The following is a 22,225-nucleotide window of genomic DNA, read 5'->3' on the forward strand; positions in this document are numbered from 1 at the left end:
TCACAAAGGTCATGATAAAGCACATGGGTAAAGGCACAGGGAGCATTCCCAGTAGTGCTAGAAGTTAGAGAAAAGGGATGCTGAAACCAACTCAGCTCATCCAGATCAAAGCACCAGCTAGGTTCTTGCCTAAATGAAGTAAACTTCATATCAGTAAACCTGGTCTCTTTGATGATACAGCAATGTGGACCTGAGACTCAAGAGTTGATTCACCTATTCCAGAACTGTTTTTATTATGCATCACCCTCCTGAAATTAGGTGATCCCTATGACCATTCTGGGCCACACTCAAGCCCTGAGCTTGGCATTTCTTTTCTCTAGGTGCTCATGAAAATGAAGAGGTCACTCTAGGAAACACTGACTACTTTAGCAGAATATAAATCAAATTAATACAATGCCAGAAATACAAGATCACAACTGTTACCCACTTTACAACAGCATCCTCTGAGAGATTTCACACATAGAATTTTAATGACTGGCCTTTATTGCTGTCTACAAAGCTGAAACTCTTCATCAGATCTACAGTATGGAAAGCATTTACCTATGAACTCCATGTAAACATTAAACACTTATCTATCATCTCCATTGTTAGAGTCACAACAAAATGAGGGCTGAATAAATCTAAAGGAATAGCAGACAATGAAGATAATGGGAAATTTAGCTTTGTTTTCAGACAAGCTTCTGTTTCTGCAGTAACAGTATTACAGGAATTAATAACAATGAGTAATTATTTGCTAGCTTGTTTTCTGGAGAACACCTAAAACCAGACTTTTTTTCTCAAATTTATTATTAGCAATAATTCAGCTACCTTTTGTAAATCAAGTCTGCTCCATAAACTGCTATTCAATAATCAAAATTAACATTTCTTCTAAGTTAAAGCATCATTACTAGAATGCAAGCTTGTGAATGCACAAGTCTCCTAGCATTGTTGGTGGTAAAATCTGAGCGCTTACAAGCCATGAACCAAACCAATACTTTAATGACCAAATCAAAATTCTATGTACATTTTAACAGATATATACTGCAAATGCTGTTATCTGACTCATCAAAAAAAAACACTACTCTACACAATCTCTCATATATGCTGCCTAAAAATACATTTCTATAAGATTAACTCCATGAATTTAATTTCTCTAAAAATGTATTACTGCATATTCAAGAAATAATTAAATTAATGAAACAAACGATAAATATAAGCTTAGGTGATTTAATTTCATGCCGTAACTTCACAGAAGTCTCTATAACACTGGTATATGAGATATGGCATTCACTTTTATCTTCATTTGTTCATAGAAACTCAACGCCTTGCTGCCTGCAACAGGGTAGTTCAGGACAATGACTTGGAAAATACTGACCCTCACCTCCCAAGTCAGTGGTTATGACTTCTAATACTAGCTTGGTAGCCTAGGAAATCATCACAGTTTCAGTTCGATTCACAGTGTGTACGTATCCACAGAATGTAGCCACATCAACAAGAAGCACATTTGGCCACCATACACGGTCACTTTTATTCTACTTATATCCTTGTATTCTTAGAAGCACTGCATTCAAGAGAGAGTTCTGATCCAGTAGCGGGAAATGACAATACAACTGAGATGCAAAGTTTACCTGTCCAGGGAGTGTTAGGCAGAGATAATACCTTAATTCACAGGCTACCGGTGCTATATAAAAAAAGCCTTGTTTTATTTTAAAGACCCAACTAAAATCTAAAGGCCAATGCAAGTATTCTGCCTTACAAACTTATTTGCTCCACATTTATCTCTATTTCCACATGACTGGAAAGAACAGGTTTGTACTGAACAAGGCTTTGAATGGAAATTATTCGTGTCTGTAAGGGCAGCAACGCCACCTGGTGTTGCAGATGAGCCAATTTAGGTACTGTGAATCTCTCTAACAAAAAAAGAAATTTCCTATCTCATCTGGGTTCTGCCATCCCCTGGGATTCTGGTTTCCTTCATACTTCATTTTTAGTAAGTGGAATCCCAATTACTTCTAGGCAGGTATCTTCCTACCAACAAGCAATTTTCAAATTCCAAATTAACACATTTTCAATTCCTATCTTTTTGAACAAAAGCATTTCAGTACACGAAACACAGTCTTGCTCCTTCCCACACATTTTTCAGTAGTGAAGTTTGCTAAACTCATTCATTCCTGGATTCTAAAATGAGGTTACAGAGAAGACAATAAAGCATGTCTTACATGGATGCAGCAAATGAGTTTGTGTCTGGGATAGCACATCACTGCAGCACAGAAATGGAACTCACTTTAAATCAAAAAATACTTCTTTTTCCTTTAAAAGCATCCTCACAACATAGTTTTGTGTAACAACAGTTCTGAAACAATGTTTGAAAAACACAAATAAAAGAGCATTTCCTCACCACAAGGAGCTCACTCTAGCTATGATCACCAGTTAGTACAAACAAGATTGTATGTGCAACCATACAATTGACAGCTACAGAGCAGACGTCTGCAGGGCTGTCTCCTCTCTGAAAATGCTAATACAGTTGACACAGTGTTAACTTGTTTTCTCTTTTCTGTGAACACAAAATGAAAATGCAAAGCAGTTCTTTGAAAATCATGGAACAGACATCTGCTTTGGCTCAAGACCATCAGCAGAGGAGCAGCAAGAACTGTGCCTGCCAAATAGTTACAGAAAGTCTTGCCAGGCCTGGAGAAAGCCGAACATGGATTGTACCAGCACCAGCACGTTTTTTTCTACAATGGATTCCTATTGGCTATGACGTTTGTCAAAATAAGAACCTTCACCTGAAGGTGACTAGTTCAAATGCATCCCAGGGCAAAAAATCTGCGGCTCCAGCTCAAAATACACTACACACTACTGAAAGCAAAGTGCAACAAAGTATTAACAGTCTCTGCAGGATCCAAGCTGCAGACATGAGGACCCACTGGCTGTTCCTCATCCATGCACAGTACTTGTTGACAATTCCCACCTAAATGCTCATAAGCAAATAAAAGAAACAAATTAGTGCATAAAAACATCCGTCTGATATTGTCTGTCCTTCTGGCCTACAAAAGCCCCAGAATTTCACCTGATGATTCTTCTTTCAGCCTCATGATCTGTGTTGCAAGTAACAACTACAGTTCAGGGACCCAGTAATGAAAACAGACTATGAAATAAGGCATCTCCAAAACACTTGTGGTACAAAATATAAAAAAAACCCATCTATCTTCAGCATGGAAAAATGCTTTGCAAGATGCTTCGTATTTAACGTAGTCACCAAAAAGAGAGTGGAATGTCATTTCAAGTGTAATCCAGACAAATAATTTAGCTATAAAATCTGCACAGGAGATTTCAGTACCATGTGCAGATACAGTTTAGCATGTAACTTACTGAAAATAAAGTTTAGCTTTATTCCCCACCCCATCTGAAAAACATTTATAATTCAAGAAGAAACTGAAAATCCCTGAGGAAAATTTCCTCTTTAAAAAATGTCTATAAATATGATTGTCCTCTAATACTTATACAATAGCTTTTTTTCACCCTGCAGTACTATTAAAACAATGCCAATGAAGACATCAGTCAGAAACAGTCACTGAATTTTGTGAAACAAAAAAATCAGCTTGTAGAAACTGAACATTAAGTAAACAGGCAAATTCTAACTTCTTTCTGCATTACAGCTTTGAATACGTAAGACAAAATTTTAACATATTGGGCGCTTTTTGACATAGAAGCTCAGAAGCATTTTGTTTCGCACCCGTTTTTATTTTGAAGGATTTACAGATGGTAAGGTAACCAAAAATAAGCTCAGGCTGCAATTAATTTTACAAAGTGGAGACAAGAAACAAACTTTTCTCACCTAGGCTATGATCCTCTTTTTTTCTCTTTTCCCATTTTGAGCTATCCACATAGGCTGAGGAAAGAAGAGATCTTCGACCTAATGAAGAGAGAAATCACTATGTAATCTGGGTTGCTTACACAGCTCTGAACAAACATTTTATAAGGTACCACCTTTTTCTGTCATATTTACCAAGTGGGATGCGTTAAACTGCCTTTATATCAGTAGCTACTAATGCAAAAATTCAGATTCTTTATATGTTGATCAGCTATTACATTGTAATATTTAAAACCGAAAGGCTTTCCCTAAAGTTTTTTTTCAGTATGAAACAAGTATTTCCAAACCTAAATTCTGTATTTAAGAAAATAGCAAATTTGTAAATGTAGGAAAACTCCCCAACAATAAAAGCAATTTCTTTGTGCACAGAGACCTTTTTCATCAAATATTACCAATTAACTAAATGTAGGTTAAAAACATAAGAAAAAAAAATCTACAAACAAGCAGGCTTTTCTGTTGTTGCTGAATGGTTATTATTTTCACCTATAAAGGTACATCTAACTGAAAATACTTTCATTTTAGTAATCTCCATTCTTCCATCTCCTATGAACTACGGACTTACTGAAATATTTTTGAAAGCTTTTTCCAAACACTCTTTGTACCACCGAAACTGCTCAAGATGCTGTGCTAGCTTTTGAAACGAAACAGAAAATGCTTCAGCTAGAAGAATTTGTGTATCAGTCACGGATGATGAGGTCTTGAAAATGCATGAGGAACACCTGGATAAAATTTATTGAAGGAAGCTACAAAGACATGCAGAAGGTTGCAGGAAGTTTATGTTATGAAATAAGACTTTTAAAAACAGACACTACAATCCTACACAGAAGTCTTAGCAACTACTTCAAAGCCTTTATCTAAATATCTATCTGCTAGCACTAGAAGTTTGTTTTGGTTGTGAAACAATTCTTCCTTCTCATCATCCTTCTGAAACGCAATTATACCAACACATCCAGCACTAAACACCTCAGGAAAATATCGTCAAAAATATTCAGAACACAGAATTCCGCAGTCAGACTTCAGAACCGTGTACAACCTTTACCAAACAGTTAGAAAATTAAAAACAAAACAAAACGGTAATTCTGGTTGTTTGGTGGTGTTTCCTTTAGTAGTCTTTTTCGTTGATAAAAGAGGCACACAAAAGATTCGGGAGGTTTGGTGTGGCGGGTTTTGGGTCTTTTATTGTCGGTATTTTCCTTCAGCATAAACAAAAAGTCGTTCTCTCATTTATTCATCATTCACAGCTAAGAAGGCCACTAGCAAGCACAGGGCTTTCCAGGAGCACAGGCCCGGCGTGTGCGAGCGCGGCGCTGAGGGCCGCCGAGGCCAGGCCCAGAGCCAGGGCGGCACGGTCGGGCCGCGCGTCTCCAGCTACCCGGAGGCAGCACAGAGAAACGCGCACTGGGCGAGGGCAGAAGGCGCAGCAGCCACCCATCGCCACCACACTGTATCTAACGTTACTGGGCTGTTCTTCCCAAAGGTCAGATCTTGGCTTTTCCAAAACATCAGCCTTGGTGGCGACTCCGTCACCGCCGGTACCAGGGTTGCCGAACACGCACTGCCGCGGTTTGGCGGCCTCCAGTAAAATTCCGCGTGGCTTCCCCTGACCCAAAAAGGCAGGTCCTACCATGTCGACCTATGAAATCGGCACGGGGGACTACCTACTAAAAAAAACAAATTGCGAGCTGTCTCCTGCAGTACATATTAGCCATTAAAGGTCTTTTGAGCTATCTCCTATTCCACACATGCACACAGGAAAGGAAGAGGGAAAGCTGAATGAAGTCCCTACGCAGCATCCCGTCCCTGCTCATAATCCCCATCGCAGCCGGCGACAACCACGACGACGAGCGGCGCACCCCCCGCCCCGCCAGCAGCGCACCGACCTGGGGCTGCGCCGAGTGCGCTCCCGCTGCAGAGCACGGCGCGCCGGAGCACAGGGACGGCCATGGCGCCGAGGCCTGAGGAGGCGGGCGGCGGCGCGGGGGAGGCTGCGATCGCCCCGCCCCGCGGGCCCGGCCGTGAGATGGCGACGGTGCTGGCGGGCGGCTCTGGGCGGGAGGTGCGGGAGGCAGCGCGCCGCCCGGGGGTCGGCCGGTCCGCCCGCCCGCCCCGGGGGGCTGGGGCGGCGTGCCCGCAGGTACCGCGGATTGTGCGGCGGGGGTGGGCGCCGGGATACCCGCTGGCTGGGGAGCTACGGTAGTACTGTGGCTCCCAGCAGGCCCGGCCGCTGGTGCCGGCTGTGTGCCTGACGGGAGCTGTAGTTCTGCGCGGATGCCTCTCTCGGCGCAGGGAGCGCCGTGGTTTGCGCTGCGGTGGACAGGCCGAGCTGGCGCGGCAGAGGTGCCCCACGAGAAAAGTCGGCGTTACAGAATCGGTGATGCAATCACCTAATGCCCTGGGTTGGAAGGGACCTTGAATATCCGCTTCGAACTCCGTGCCAAGGAGACACCTTCCACTAGTCCATACTGCTTGGAGCCCCATCCAGCCTAGCCCTGACCGTGTCCAGGAATGCTAGATCCACAGTTTCTTTGAGCAGCTTATTCCACTGTCTCACCACCCCCACAGCAAAGAATGTCTTCCTCCTATCTTACCTAAACCTATTCTCTAATCAAAGCCTGTGACTCTAGTTGAAGACCATTCCACGTGTCTTAGCACTACATGCCCTGGTGCATGTTCCACTCCAGCTCTCTTGTAGGCCCCACTGAAAAATAAGGTCACCCCTGAGATCAGTGTTAGTCAGCGTATCCCCTGCTTGCTGCTGTCAGGGTATGACACTTTAAAAAAAACCAAACAAACAAATAAACATGCAGCTTCATAACTGTGTATTTATTCTGGGAGGATGACAAACTTCTCCAGCGCCTGAGATTCAGAGATTAGGAAAAAGAGGCATATGGAAAAGAGGTGTATGGCAGAGGGCTCCCCAGCCTAGGCCCTGGCTGGGCTCCTGGCCCACTGTGCCAGCAGTGCTGAGAGTTTTGCTCAGGTTGCACCTCTGTTATAACCCCTCAGAGACATGGAGACCCCTCCCTCTGAGTGGTGCTCTGCCCATCACCTTCAGGGCCTGGCCAGGTAGATGGCTGCAGTTTGCCTGATGCTAAGCAGGTTGGTTGGTTAAGATCCCTGGGGTAGCCTGTACCACCTGCACATGCCAGCTCTCATATCCATCTCATTTTTCCTTGGTGGTCCCTTTGGTTTTGAAATATTTCTGTAACACTGTAAGTAAGGTATGAATCTAAGGATTCTAAACTGTGTAGTTCAGCAAATTGAATTCAAGAAGGATAAAATTCTGCTGCCCTACTCTCTGTTGACACTGTGACCACTGACTGTCCATGATGTGTGGTGCACTAGTCCCACCCCAGGCACCAGAATGATTTGTACACCAAGTTTGGAAAGGCCCATGACAAGGACGGGTCTTTCAGTGCTAGACCAGCAGAGGTCTGTGGGAAGGAAATGGCAGGGTAATACAGGTCAATTTCATGCTGAATAAAATATATTTGTTTATCCATTGAAACTGTTTCTATTAAATTTAATGGATAAATGTGCCATTTAATGGCTTTCTTCAGGTTTTATGAAGCGTGTCATTATCATGCTTCACTTGCTTAGAAAATAAGAGTTTTTATTTATGTGGCCAGTTACATTTTCCCAGGGATATGCAGAATGAGAATAAACAATCTAACTCAGTTCAATACTTGGTCCTTTCATGGTTAGAAGAGTTTTTTATAAGCCAAAACCTTAGAATATTAGAGTGTAACAGTGTAAGCTGTTACTCTCTGTTACAAAGTCAGTAGTAGCAAATAAAAATCCTCTGGACACCTGTTTTTGTGACAGCAAAAGCTTGTCAAATAGTTTTATGCATGATGCTGTTTTAAAGCAGCTTGCAACACAGTGCAAGTAAAGTCAGCACCCAAAGTTAATTTTGACATTCTAGACTCAGTGACTGTCTTACCTCTGGTGTCTGTACTACAGCAGAACATTACTAGGTCTCCCAAGTGTTACTACAATCCAGATAATATACTTGTCTTTATAAACTAAAAAAATAAGCTTTTTGTGTCTTCCTACTGCATTTGGAGCTTCCAGACTGTTTCATTTTATAGCAGCAAGAACAGCATCTGTGGGGCAAGCAAGCTGTGCCACAAGTGAATTGTGGAAAACAAAGGAAAACAAGATAAATCCTTACAAAAGTACAAAGGAGGGGGCAGGAATTTTGTGCAGAACCTTCTTGTACCTTAGCTTAGTGGAGAGGAATGGAGCCTCTAGTCTTTCTTTTGCACATCCAATAACTAGATACTTCTTCAACTTTGTACAAACAAGCTCTGGAAAGCTCTGACATATTATTTGGGTTCTTTTGTCAGTGTTGTGAGTAACTGCAGTTTTTGCAGTCTGTTTTTTAGTGTCATAGCCCAATGGTCTAGCATCACACCGTTGTCAGTAATTCATACATGCCAGGTTCCATACTATCAAATCATACAGTGTAACATAAAACTCAACCTTTCTCTTTTTTTCTTATGACAGGGAAGCGGTATCTGCTAACAGAAGAAGATATAAAGCTACAAGAATTTCAGCAGATGAAGGTGGCAATTAGAAATGAGTTTCATGGCAATAAAGGTATACCATTTGTTTTGCAGTCACTACTTTTGCATAAGTCTTAGAAAACAAAAAATCAAAGCCATAATAATATGACCAATTGACCTGATTTAAAGAAACAAATTATGTTTTCCTCTTGCAAATATTTTGTACTTAACATTATTGGAAGATCTGAGGCTTTGTAGAATGAAATGTAATATTAGTTATGGTGTGTTGAGAATACGTGTTGAGAAGCTTTCATGTATGTAAGGTGTTTACATAAGACCTGAAATGTTTGTGCCCTCGCTTTTCCAACTTCATTAGGTAGTCTAATAGAAAAAATTGTTTCAGTCTACAAATCTTCCTTCAAGTATAGTATCAGCACAGAAAGTTAACACAAAGCTAAACAGTAACCCTACTATCCAGAAAAGGGCTTTCACAGTAATTTATTTTTTAAAATTTGCTCCCTAAATTTTGTTAGCATATTTTTTTAGATTTTTTTTGCTTAATGTGATTTCTCAGTTGTACACCCAAATCCAAATGATACATGCTACTCAGAATAGGAAAACCAAATTCATGTTTTCTAACTAAATGTAGGAGCAGGATCAGTGGATTTTTTTCTAATTTTGTCATGCTATTTAAAATGTATACAAATTCTTTTCTTTAAGAAAAAATAAATATAACATAAACATAAATATAAACATAAAGCTGCCCTTATTATTTAAGAAGAGCAAGGTAAAATTCCTGGTTTATCATGCATGTGTGTGCTAGTGATACAAATTGACAACTATTCCAAAGGTTGTAGTTAATTTTAAGGCAAGAAGAGACAAATAATCAAATCTAGTTTAATATAAAGCACTCTTCTGGGACAGTAAGGGAAGTAAAATCATCCTGATGTTTTTTCTATATTAAGCAGAATTTAAATTGTGCAGTTGTAAGCCATAATATCATTATATTTTGCTGGGATAATGATATATTGTAGTTTATTCATCCTGTACTTGAGGAATGTTGAATTTACTGCTGAAGGTCAATCATTCGTGCTAAAGCAGGTTAGTAGAAGCCAAATATTTCACCCTATAGATGACAGTTGACCTTCTGGTTTTGGCAAACTGTATCCTTTGAAAACAAATGAAAGCATTGTTCCAAGCCCCTATTTGTCTGTATGTGTGCATGGTTTCTGTATTGAATGTTTAATGTTGTACTTTAAAGATGAAAAGAAGTAATTATGGCTAGTAATAAACTTGATTTAGAAAGTTTAGGGAAAAGCAGTAATAACTGTTATACAGAATATAAAATAGCTAATATTTATTGTTGTCATGAGGCCAAGTATTTACAATTATTTTAGAGTAGTTACAATAGTTATACTACTAGCTACAGCAGTTATATAGTTAGCTAGAATTATGTAAATACAGTTCAGATCCCAAATATTTTTTAATTTCTGAAATTCTGAAATTCCTTTGAACGCATCACAGCCATTATATATGCATACTTGTACATATGCGTTCATCTGGCTTCACAGGCTTTAATTCTGTACCTCAGTCTTGAGTAAGGATTCATATTTGCATGTTGCAACAGATTTAAGTAACTGTATTAAGTAACTGTACACTGTTGTTTTTTGGGATGCCTACTTTGCATCCCTTGTGCAGGTTACTAGCTTGGGAAGAGCAGTGACCCAGCAACTGCTACAAAAATTTCATTTCCCAGCCCAAGACAGTGGCAGCACCATGAGAGGAATGGAGCTGCCAGATGGTATATGTGATTTTAATCGTGTGCATATCTGAGTCGGAGGCTTGAAATTACCAACTGAAGGACTAGTCTCTGTGCTTGCTTTGTCATAGGAAAATGTGCTGAATAGAGAATCTTCTCTTCTGAAGCAGAAGGATAGCATCTCCAAGTTTATGGCTATTTAAGAAAAAGGTAGATTATGTATGAAAATCTTTGTGTGTTCATCAGCTGTGAAGGAATTTGAGTCTTCTGTATGAGCAGTATAGAATAGGAGTTCTTACCGTCATTTGAATGCTGAGTGGAAATGGTTTTGTTTGCTTGCTTGCTTTTTAGAAAAAGAACATAAACACAAAACTTTGTTCCTTGTTAAAACTTGCATTTCCTGATAGGCTCCATAACATATGTAGTGAAATTAAGTTCACAGTAAGCATCTCCTTGGTTTTCTAAGTCTGACATGACTTCATGGCAACACATTGGCATGCTTGTCTGTCAGAAGTTTTATGCAGTTTTCTTTGTGAAAAAAGCAAGAGTTCTTCTTCATTGAGTCTTCATGTCTCAGGTACCAAGTATGTAACTCAGCGAATAGAATTGCCTATAGACTGCTGCTGTATGTGTTTTATTTTGAGATCAATATTTTAAAAACATTAAAAAAATACTAAGGAAAAATGGAATAATTCTCAGAAATTAATTAAAAAACTTGCTGCATTTATGTCAGACTTCATCTGAAGTGGAACTAGCCAGAAAAGTTATTTACAGGTATTTTTAACAATCCAGGTAATACTCTTTTTTGTCTTTATCTTTTTACTTTAATTAAATCATCCCAGGTTATATCTGCAGTTGAGGTCTTGTCCTGGTTGAGTTGCAATATGCACAGTTAATACCTTAATTTAAGGCTCTATTTTTGTTTAAATACTTTGGCTCTCCCAACCCTTTAGAGACTTTCAGGTCAAAGGAGAGTTAAGCTATGAGGGCAAAGTGGTGTCCTACGGTACAGTGAACCAGAGAGAAAAATTATCCCACAGTGAGGCAGAGGTTTGGGGACATGTTTTGGACATTCCATGTTTTGGGACATTCCAGCCAAGACATGCCTGGTTGTAAAGTAGCCTGCAACCAGTAGTCAATAACAGGAGGTTTTGTGAATGGAAACTTTCCCAGCAAATACAATATAGGACTATAGAGAAGAAAATTAAATGCTTTATCTTTTTGTTGAGGTATTTTAGCAGGTACTGCTGCTAAAATAAATGTCTGCAACTTCCTTTGTTGTTGTTCCATGAACAGAAGATAAAATAGCTTGGGATTTTCAAGGCAGAGGCACATTCTAGTATTTATCCATTGAAGGTTACTTTATTGGTAATAAAAGAGATTACTTTTTACCAGTTAACTTACTTGTTTGATCAAAACAATAATTTTCCTTAAAATTAATTTCATGTTATCTATATATCTTTGGCTGGTTCATCCAGGAAAGTGTGCCTCTATCATTGCACCTACAGATCTTGCTGTAAAAAAAGCTTGGTAAATTCCCTGCCCTGTGTGATTAATTTTCTAATCTTTCCCATAGATACCATGAACAGAATGGAGTCACAGCCTTATATAATTTTAAATTTGGACCACTCTTTATGAGGCTGTGTTATGAGCTAGACCTTGAAAGACCTGCAGTAGAATTTAGCAAAGATCAGGTAATTCCCCTATATATATTAAAAATATTATTGTTCTTATTGTTAGTCAAATATGAGTAATGGTATGCTACACACGAGCCTTACATGAGCTGATAGACTTGAAGATGCGTTGCAGTAACAAGGATGTCTATGACATTAGTGTACACATGCAGATTACATGGTTTTTATTTTAATACACTAATTAAAAGGAAATTAAATGTTAGTTTGATTGGTGACTTTATTTCTGTATGATTGCATCATTTGAATAAGAAGTGAATAAAAAGTATTGATGAAAGAATAATGACTTAAACTAATACAGCTGATGCATGTTTTCCTGCATCCTATGTTGCATTATATCATTCTTGGAAATGAGCACTTGCGAGTTTTTCTTTGTTAGTCCTCTGCAATTCCTTGGATTACTTGCACCAACAGATTTACCTGTTGCTCTGTACGTCAGTATCTCTCTGAACCCTGTAGAGGTGGTATGGTACTCATCAGCTCAGGAATTTGGCCATTTTAGTACTGAAGAAACTGAAGGACTTGTTTCTGAACATCTCTAAAATTCTGTGTGCACTTCAAAAATCTCTCACAGACAGTGAAAATCTTGCTGATATTAATTCATTAAGGCATGACATATATGTAGCCAGAAATGGTAGAAGTCTTGCTACTATTCTTAACCTAGGCATGTGTTAGAAAGAGTGTATGTAGTTTCTATATCAGTTTGAGGGGTTTTTTTTTTTATTGAGATCTGTATCATTAAGACAGGAGCTGCTGTCCTTACAGTATATAGTAACTGGTGGATAGTAAGGTATAGTAACACTTCTCCAGATTCTCCTTCGGAGGCTCAATACCTCTGATATTTTACTTGTCTATTCCCAACATACAGTGTAGTTGAAGAGAAACATAAAATTTAATTCCCCTCTCTTCTGCTACTCTTACCATCATCACTCAAGGTCTTGTATTGATCGTTTGATATTGTGATTAGCAAAAAATCATTCAATTTCATGGTTCCGTTGACTTAGAGGTCATTAAGAAAAAATGGTAGTGGGACTCTCCAGGAAATTTCTGTTGAATTTTAGTGAGCTTTTGACCACAATGAGTTACTAGTATTTTAGATGTCATTTGACAGAGATAGACAGTCAGGGAATCCAGAGAGTTAAATGCTGAACTTGTAAAGATGAGACTTATTCCAGTAAGAAGACCTGCTAAATGCTGTTCACAGTAAGATTCTTCACTGTCCTGACTTTTTTTATGCTTGCTCTATTTCCTCTCCAGAAATTGCATGTTTTTTTCTCAGACAGTACATCGTTCCATATTTTGATGACTATGTTGTTTAAAAAGGGCCATTTTGAAAGCAAGTTTGCTAAAACAAATTAATTTTGGGGAGGATGCTTCTCACTGTAAGTGGGGGGTGTGTGTGTGTGTGTGTGGGCGTGTGTGTATTTGCTGATGGGCTGTGGTTTTAGATGGCCAAACATCGTATAAATAACTGTAGATGTGAATGAGTTGCAGTGTAGTGTGTAATAAAAAATTGAAGGATCAATTTGTTTCATACTTCCCATAGAATTCTTGCCGTCCAAGTTCCACAGAATGGTTGTTATCCAAGAGAGCCTTTCCCCAAACCCTCTTCACTAAAGTGTTACTTTTCTTTGCTTCATAATTTCCCATAGCATTTTTTCTTCTCAATTCAAAATCTGGTTTATGTGAGCTTTGGAATGTTAATTTCCTCAACAATTTTTTTCTCCATTCTGCATTTGTGTCAGAGCAAGGAAGAGTACCTTTCTTCCAAAACCACACTATATCCTTTTTTTGGTTTGTCTTACTTGTATCCTTACACAGAGTGGCTACTGCAATGTAAAAGTCCACTGCTTCAAATCAGTTTGGCCCTTTGTGAAGACAAGAAGAAGTCATCTGACCTAACTTAAAAGACTTTCCATAAGAAAACCTTAAAGCTTTGCAAGCGAATCCCTTTATTTGATATCTGTTGAACTTGTCTGGTCTGTTAACATTTGGCAAATTTAAGTCCAGCAGTTGTCCTAAAAGTTTAGACTGAGCCACTGTAAAAGAAACCTAGATCACCACCTAAATCCAGCATTGTGACCATGTGAGTTAATGAGGAGATTGTATGTAGTTTCCCTACAGTGGTGGAAGCTTTCTGGGCAATTAGGAACAATGAGGGTGGCTTTTTCAAGTATATAGAATTTAGTTTTAGATTTTCATATAAAAATAATAGAAGAATAAGGCCATATGCTAGTGTGATCTGAAAACCTCCTTGCTAAGTTGAAAGTGATCCAAATGACCCTGCATTAAAAGTTTTGAATTTTTCAAATAACAGATTTTGGTTTGCATTCATATTTTCAAATAAACTTATTGAACTTACATGTTATTGAATTGTTTCTTCACTTATGAGAGGTATAGCCTTATATTTATGAAGGGAGTAACACTAATGTATTTTTGAAAGGTGCTTTGGAAGTTTTGGTAGAAATTAAAAAACAAGGTATAGCTTTCAACAAAGAAACCTATCTACTTGCAGTTGCAATATGCTATAAACTGGTAAGCGTTATAAATGAAAAAGTGTTTGAAATGCCTTCTCTATCACTTCCTTTTTTTTTGGATTTTAAATTTTGGATTTTGTTTGGATTTCCATATTTTCCGTGTCATGATTTTGTATCTAGTGCAAGTATTTTAAACATATGTAAGTCCTAAGGTGCTTCATGGTACATATCGTGCACATACATTGTTTCCCATACAAACTATTGTCACAAAGCAAATATCTAAAAAGTTGCATGGACATTAGCATTAAGGAACAAATTTAATACAGCCTTTGATTACCTTAGAATATTATTTCTCTGTGATGTTTGCATCTCTTCAAACAATAAATACTATGTGCTTCAGCCTCAGTATTGGTTTTATAGGCTCATTTCCTTAAGGCATATACATGATATATTCTGTTTGCCAAACATCCCCTAGCATTTCTCCCCTCTCCCTACAAGCAGTCTTGAACCATTTCTGTAATTGTACACAAATTGGACAAGGAATAGAATTGTAATCTATTCCCTACATGTCTGATGAAGATGGACAGCTGAGCAGAGAAAAGAAACATAAATGAATGCCTTTAGGTAAACAGGCAGCTCCTTGAGCTTTATGTTTAACTCAAAGAAAAAGAGCATGAGCATGGTAAGAAACTAAAATACAGCAGTTCTGTGAGTGTTTTTTTAGAACTGTTCCCTTTTCATAGCAAAGTAAGATCCTAGAACTTTTTTATTTTTATCTTCCTCTCCAGATTTGAGTCAGTTCTGCAGCTTGAAATTTTAATATGAAACTTTCCCCAACTAATTTGGAAACTCTTCTTCCATTTCCTCATCTTTTATAAAGACACTAGCTGGGGAAAAAAATTATACCACTAGAGTAAACTTCCTCAGGCTTCTCAGTTAACCATACAACGAAACTGAGTGCATATGTGATAATAAGGAGTTAGTCTAACCCGCAGTAGTTAATGTGGTTTTTCTGAAATCCCCAATTTTTATGGATTAAGCTGCCTTTAGGTCTGCTTTAGGTAGCTTCTTTCTTAAAATCTTTCCGTGTTTTTTTTAACATGGCCTGCAGCCAGAACGCTGGGATACAATGCATGTGCAACAGGAATAGGTTAACAAGGCTTCTTTTCTGTCTACATATGTTTTCAATAGAGAACCCAGCCCGTTATTACTATTGATAAAAAGAGAGGGAGAGATGATTCTGCACTCGTTGGGTTAAATAGTCACAATGAATTTGTGGGGCTTTTTCACTAAGATAAATATTATCAATGGGGGAATAAACTGTAGTAACCCTTTATGCACTAAAGAGGATTAGGTGGAGCTCTTTTAAAATCCTAATCTCTTAAAATCCTAATCTGTTGACTCGTCACTCGTCACAGGAGGAGGAGAAAATGTGAAGCTCAAACTTGCTTTTTCTCATGATGCAAGATAAAATATGTCAGAAAAAATGATTAATTTTTGAAATGAAGTATCTTCAAGATGCAGTACTCAAATAATAGAAATAACGGTACTGGTATCATTAAAAGCTTTGCTGGATTTTTACCATTCTTGGTATCATTTGAATAACCTTGCCAGAGACCAATACAGAAAAATGTACAAGGCTTAAAACTCAAATTATTTGCAGTGTATAAACAAAGGCATTAATTAATCTTTGCATAGAGGTATTTTTGAGGTCAACTCTGCTGTGGTGGCCCAGGTGGCAGGAGTGCCACGAGACACAGGAATGTCCCTCTCTTAGCCTGGTGAGTGGTGTCTAGCTGGGCAGCAGCTTCTCGCAGACAATGCAGGGAAGAAAGGACTGGGTTTCTGGCCAGCAATTCCACAGAGAAATCAGCCTCCATTACAGCACACCCCTCTGTGAAGGGAGCCAGCACAGAGACTCCCTGAAACTAGGAAAAAAATGGGGTCGATATAGGGAAGGTGAGGGGTGGGGAGAAACCAGTAGCCAATAGGATGCAGACACAGGGGTGGAGAGTAAAGGGAAGAACCAATGGTGAACCAGAGATTAGCATTAGGTTGCAAAGGTCTCTGGGGGAGAAATTTTGCTTTCCATAAAAATAGGGTCTGTGGATTATGGATGAGTTCTCCATGGGAGAGCAGTGTGCTTCAGCTTGACTGGTTCTTTGGCCTCCACACAATTCTAAAACACTTCTGGGATGGTTTGAGTCACTGTAAGGCACTGCCATAAGGCATGGTAACAAATGGTCTTTCTTTTAGTGCAGGAAAGAACTATAGGCCTTTTGATGATGACAAAGTATTTATATAATAATAATCAATCTTCTGGTGGTGAAAATATTTCTAAATTTTCAAGGAACATATTTTAAACCATATTTTGCAGGAATGACACTTTGAATACTAGGATTAGAAATCAACACCAAATCTGAGGATTCTTATCTGTATTGGTAGTACCAATCGTTACAAAACCTTCCTGCTGCCAGATTTTAGGTTTGACAGATACTATTTTGTTTGGTGTCCAGTCAGTTCCACTCATAATTTCCAGTGTGAGCAGCATTGGTTTGGAGAGTTGCTAGTTTGAGAGGTAGCATACAGCTAAAATCATTCCCTTTTATTGTTGTCTGTTGAAAATTCTAAACAATAATGGAAGCCTTCTGTGTTGGAAAAAGGCAAATGTCTAAGCTGTAATATTAGAATGTATGCTTTAGAAACGTTTTTTAAGAGTTAAAAATGGCTGAATGTTCAAATTCACACATACACAGATTTCTTTAGTGGAATGATACTTAATAGTTCCAAGCTTAGAAAATGTTGATTTTCAGTAACTATCTAATATAGCTTTTAGAATAAAATAACAACAAAAATTAATCTTCCTCCTGATTTAGAAATTATTTGAAAGTGCAAATGAAAATTTTTATTTGTTTAGTATACTGCTGGGACTATTTCATCTGCTGCAGAAGCCCAAGTAGTTAGGGAAGGTGTAGTTGTTAAAATAATAGAAATTATTTTTACCCTTCTGTGACCTCTGTCACTGCGAGTATCATATTTTGATGTTGTGTTTCTCAAAAAGCAGAGAATCTGCTTGGTTGGGTTCAGATACATACTGACTTTGTGATTGTACAATATGTTGACTTCTGAATACTTTCTGAATATGGTTGCTGGTGCTTATAGTCCTTTCAGGTAACCAGAATAATAAGCACAACTTTCTCTGCTATTTCTATGCAGGGCAACCTGGAGTCTTCCAAAACCTCTGTGAGACTGCTTGAAGGAGCACAGCTTAAAGGGGACACGTTGTCACTGAGAGCATACTGCTTTGCAATGGCAACTGCTCTCAAGCAGGTACAGTCTCTGTTTTTGTTTTTGTCTTTGCCTGGGTCTCTGTAGAGAGAGATATGCTTTAGTTTTGTTGTAGAGAGATAGTGAAAGGAAGAAACCATAACTATGTAATAGCTTCAAGTATTGGAACTTTTAGGCTCTTGAAGGAGTAGGATTATAGACAGCACTCACACAAATTGATATGGAAGTTTCTAAATCTAAACATACGTCTTGAGTCTAATGTACACATATTTTTTGACAGTAACATGTAGAAAATTTAAAAATTACAGAGTTAGGCCAACACGTTAAGTGTCACCGTGGATCTAGTCCTGCGGATACTGCTATTTAGTGGCAATTTCCTTGAAATAGAATTAAAATGATAGTTTAAAGTGTATGCACAATCATCTCTTTTAAATGTTTGTCTTGGGAAGAAGACTCAAAGGCTTTGATGTGTATTTCCTTATTGCTGGAGAGGTGGACTTTCTCCACAACATGTTTCTGCCCAGGAAGGTTTGAGGATGAGGATATACCTCACATGCCTAAGGACTGATATGAAAAGGCACTGAGGCAGCACAGGGTGAAAAATGGAGCAGAAGAATTACTATTAGGGAATTCTGAAGTTTGGAATCAAGTTTGGATTTCTCTGCCATTTATTTGTGTATACAGGTTGAGTATGTCTTGAACCTTCTCTGTTCCATGTTGAAACAGAGGTTAGGGACACTGGAAGTGCTATAAATTTGGTCTTACTCACAAATTTAAATGAATGGACTAGAATTGTTAAAAGTTTCTATGCAGTCTGCGGGTTTTTTTGCTCTATCTCTGTGAATGGAGAGTCTGAAAAATAGCATCACTGAAGTACAATGACATGATAAAATTATTGTTTTGTAAATGGAATAATGTTCCGCATTACATTTAATTGTTCCTTAAGCTGAATGAATTTTGACTTCTTACTTGCTGTAAATAAGATTTTTCTTGATCCCAAGTAGCATTGTTTGCTCTAGTAAATGTCAGTGTAACATTTACTGTCTATAAAAATCAATTGATGACATAGATACAGTACTGTAAATGTGTATGTCCAAAAGGTTAGATGGGCTGGGCAGGATAAATATACAGAGTAACATATGCTGCACTTCATCACTCTGGCATGTGTTGAACTGAGCATGTGTGTAAACCTTCCATCTTTTAGATGATCTCATGCTTAATAGTGGGACATTTACATGTGATGGACATACAGTACTAAAGAGCCTGATGACATGGGAACTCTGGCATGGGGTATTCCTTTTGCAGGCTGGGTGCTGTTTGGTGTCTATAGTCTTGGTAAAGGCATTCTCGATGCTGCTTTTTGATTTATTGAAAAGTTGTGAAGGACTCTTGTTTTTCTTTTATTGTGCATGGTTTTGACACATGTATGACTAATTTTTTATTTTTTATGATTCCTTCCCAGAATGATATAGCACAAGCCAAATTTTATTGATCCCAGATAATGAGAACAGAGAACAAACTATACAATAATCTTAAAGTAAGTATGCTTGCCTTGTATTAAAATCTTGCAAAGTATGCTGCACTTGCCAATTAACTCCCATGTGAAAAGTAACAGAAGACTAGTCTCTGGTACAGGCATGTGTTGTAGTATTGCTGAGCTTGTTTCTGAGCCAACAGGCAATTTCTGTCAGTTGGATGACTTACATTCTGAACTGGTAACAATCTCCACCTACTTTTAAAATCACTTTCTACCTCAGGTGGGAATGTAAAGTAGACCAATCCTACATCTGTGAGCATGGAACCATGAACAGTATCTAGTTATGATTTTTGCCTTCTAGAGCCAAAAGATTTTAAAAACCCAGCTCCAAGTAAATGCTCTGCCCATTTCAGGCCTCCTTCAGCACTACAAACCATATCCACATGTGTACATAAACCAATTTTTTTTAGTTATACAGTCTACAATCTGAAAGAAAGTATGCATGTGTAATATAAATGACCTCTAAACTATGGTAAAAAACACTTTGTAAAAGAGCAGATAGTGCAGCTCCATCAGAGGAGCTGTACCTCAAGCTTCACCCTTCCTGTCTAGGTCCCAGCTGGTAAAAAACCCCAAACATTTGAGGAAATTGATCATTCCATCTCTTTCCTTGCAATGGATAGATTTTTCTCAGGGCACCATCTGGAGGTGTATTTTGCCTTGCTTTGCTTCCCAGCTTCCTCTAACTCTTCCGTAAAAATTTGCATTATGATATGTACTATTTGTGTGGTGCATTTTTATTTTATTTTTAAGGTCCTTGTCCAGCTCAGATCTGGTTTGCTAAAAGAGGTAATAAATGCATTAGAGGCAGCGGTGGAAGTAGATACTCCTCCCTTTGTGAAAAGAACAGAGTTTTCTGAGCAGGTGGTACATATACAGTGATGAGAGAATGTTCGTGGTACTGGGCTGACAGTGGTGGCTCAGCTACAGAACTGCAGGTAACTGTGTTTGCCCTGCTAGTAGTTTTGCCCTTTGTAGTAGTTTGGGTTCTGATGCATTCCACTGCCAAAGCAGCTGGCTGGCTTCCTGTACTCTTGGACAAAACACTTAGCTGAGAACTTCATTTTTTATTGTGGATCTTGCTTCTAGAAGCTCATATTTCATCTGAATGTAGATGACACTTTCCCTAGTGGCATTAAATTATTTAATTCCTTTCCTCCCCTGCTATTTTCATTTAATATGAAATCAGAATAAAGTTTCTGGTAACAGCAGTATTATTAGATTGGTAATATATGAAAGACCTATGATGCTATATAGGGAAGTGTGATATGGAAAATAGTAGCTTTTGCTATTTAACTGTATTTTACTGTGAAAAATGTTTTTTACAGTCTTGAACAGTAAGAAGGCTTCCTTCAGAGCACATATATAGCCCCTCTCAGTTTGTCAGCATTGCTGCTGTTTTTCCTGAAGCTTATGTAGTACATTAATTTTGGATGTGCCTACAGTACAAGATATTTAGGACTGTGTTAATAATTAAATACTTAGCCTTTCATTGCTGCCTGTTAAACAAAATTAATAACTAATATGCAAAATAATAAATATGAGGAAAAGGGGAGGGCCAGCCTTTCCAAACATAGCCCATATATATTAACTGCTATATTGAAAAATTCTTTAAGCAGCATTTCATCCTGTAAAGTCATTGCAATAAGTGTTACATGCATTAGTGTTGTATTTTGACTGTTTGGGAAATTTTAGCTGCTAATAACAGACTAAGCTTTAGTCCTAACTGTCCCTTTTCACAAATGCTTATTGATAATAATATTTTTAAAGGGATTTACTTAATACTTGAGCTCATAATCTTGTGTATGGCAAACAGACCTTCTCAGTCTTCTGTAGTCTGAATTTTATGGATTTGTACTGTACTGTGCATTTACAACGATACATAATAATAATTAGAATTGATCTGGAAAGTATATTCCAGGAAGCAATTGTGTTTCCTGGCTTTAAATAGAAAATAATTGTGTTTGTCTGTACTAGGACTGAAAATAGGATTGTACAACTCTGAGGAAGTTTTAAATCTAATAAACTCCCTTTAGTAGATAACCAGTGCCTTTCCACCATTTTTGTGGTAATACATAATGTACTCTTCATAAAATCCTCATCTTATGAGTCATTGCCTTAGCCACCTATCTTATACTGTGTACTTTTTTTACTGTGAGTTATTGCTTTTCTTCAGTCTGGTGGTAAAATGAGAGCTCCACTTGCTGAACTGCAACAATCTGTCACCTTCTCTTTCTTAGTTGGCTACAGTCAGGGAAAAGATGGAAGAGAACCCTGACCTTTCTGTCAAATTAGGAAATATTTATACAAAACTACAGGCAGATAATCATGCTTTTTCAGATTTCTAGTTCAAAGAAGACCACTGCAAAGCTTTTAAATCAGAAACAGTTGGGCTATCAGGGTGCTAATCCACTTTGGTCAAATCTGTTGTTTGAATAATTCAGTATTTGATGACAAGCTGAACTGCTGATAGCATCTCTTATAACCGAGGCTCAAATAATGTCTTTTCCCTTTTTACACAGTGAACATTTTGAAGTTGTTTGTATAAAATTTCATTTTAAATACAGATCATATAACTGCCATGTTTCAATTTTGATCCTAAGAAAAAGCTGTGACAGCGGGTATTTGTGCATTGTTTAGAAATGGGAGTGATAGAAAGGTTTGACTTTTTCCTTAGGCTCTTGTATCAGGATTTGTGAATGGATGGAAGTGAGCAAAGTGGTATGAGTATCTGAGCTAACTTCTGTGGTTCAGGAGAAGAAAATAAATGTGGTCTTCATCAGATGTAATGTTCTGAGTGAAAGGATAGAGGCAGGCAGAAGTCCAGATAAAAGGGCATGGAAGTGCTTGAACTACTAATTCAAAGTCTGTAGATGTCAAGAGAATCAGAGGGAAGGCAAGCATCTTTTGTTCACTTCAATATCTTTTTCTTTTAAAGAAATATATTAGTATTTTTTTTCATATAAGCTGGGATCATGGGAATTCCATGGGAATTAGCATGGTAACCAAGTGGTTGCTTTCTTGCTTGAAGGAGATTCTTGATCAAAGTCACTTTCAGAGTGAGTGACTTCACAAATTGCTTCCTTCTAATTTTCTGGTATTAAGATTCCTA

The 22,225-nt window shown here is 38.1% G+C and overlaps 2 protein-coding genes across 2 annotated transcripts in view; one reads left to right on the forward strand and one right to left on the reverse strand.

The window, feature by feature from the left end:
* The window catches only part of MRPS27 (mitochondrial ribosomal protein S27), a 43,574-nt gene extending 37,722 nt beyond the window's left edge, over window positions 1–5,852 (reverse strand). The window contains exons 1-2 of the mRNA XM_005522711.3: window positions 5,734–5,852; window positions 3,818–3,895 (exon numbers count right to left, since the gene is read on the reverse strand). Coding sequence (XP_005522768.2) covers window positions 3,818–3,895; window positions 5,734–5,797 — 142 coding nt within the window. The 5' untranslated portion in view covers window positions 5,798–5,852. The remainder of the gene's footprint in view (window positions 1–3,817; window positions 3,896–5,733) is intronic.
* Window positions 5,853–5,873: 21 nt separating this feature from the next.
* PTCD2 (pentatricopeptide repeat domain 2) lies at window positions 5,874–21,552 on the forward strand. The gene is given in 12 exon segments (XM_005522766.2): window positions 5,874–5,987; window positions 6,069–6,249; window positions 8,363–8,455; window positions 10,765–10,894; window positions 11,697–11,814; window positions 13,069–13,147; window positions 14,255–14,346; window positions 17,505–17,618; window positions 19,039–19,113; window positions 19,867–19,980; window positions 21,354–21,439; window positions 21,441–21,552. Coding segments are annotated over 12 exon segments (1,308 nt in total).
* The last annotated feature ends 673 nt before the right edge of the window (window positions 21,553–22,225 follow it).

The sequence above is a fragment of the Pseudopodoces humilis genome, chromosome 4 (assembly GCF_049639895.1).
Source record: "Pseudopodoces humilis isolate 2021_Gansu_Grassland_sample_001 chromosome 4, ASM4963989v1, whole genome shotgun sequence".
Lineage (NCBI taxonomy): Eukaryota > Metazoa > Chordata > Aves > Passeriformes > Paridae > Pseudopodoces > Pseudopodoces humilis.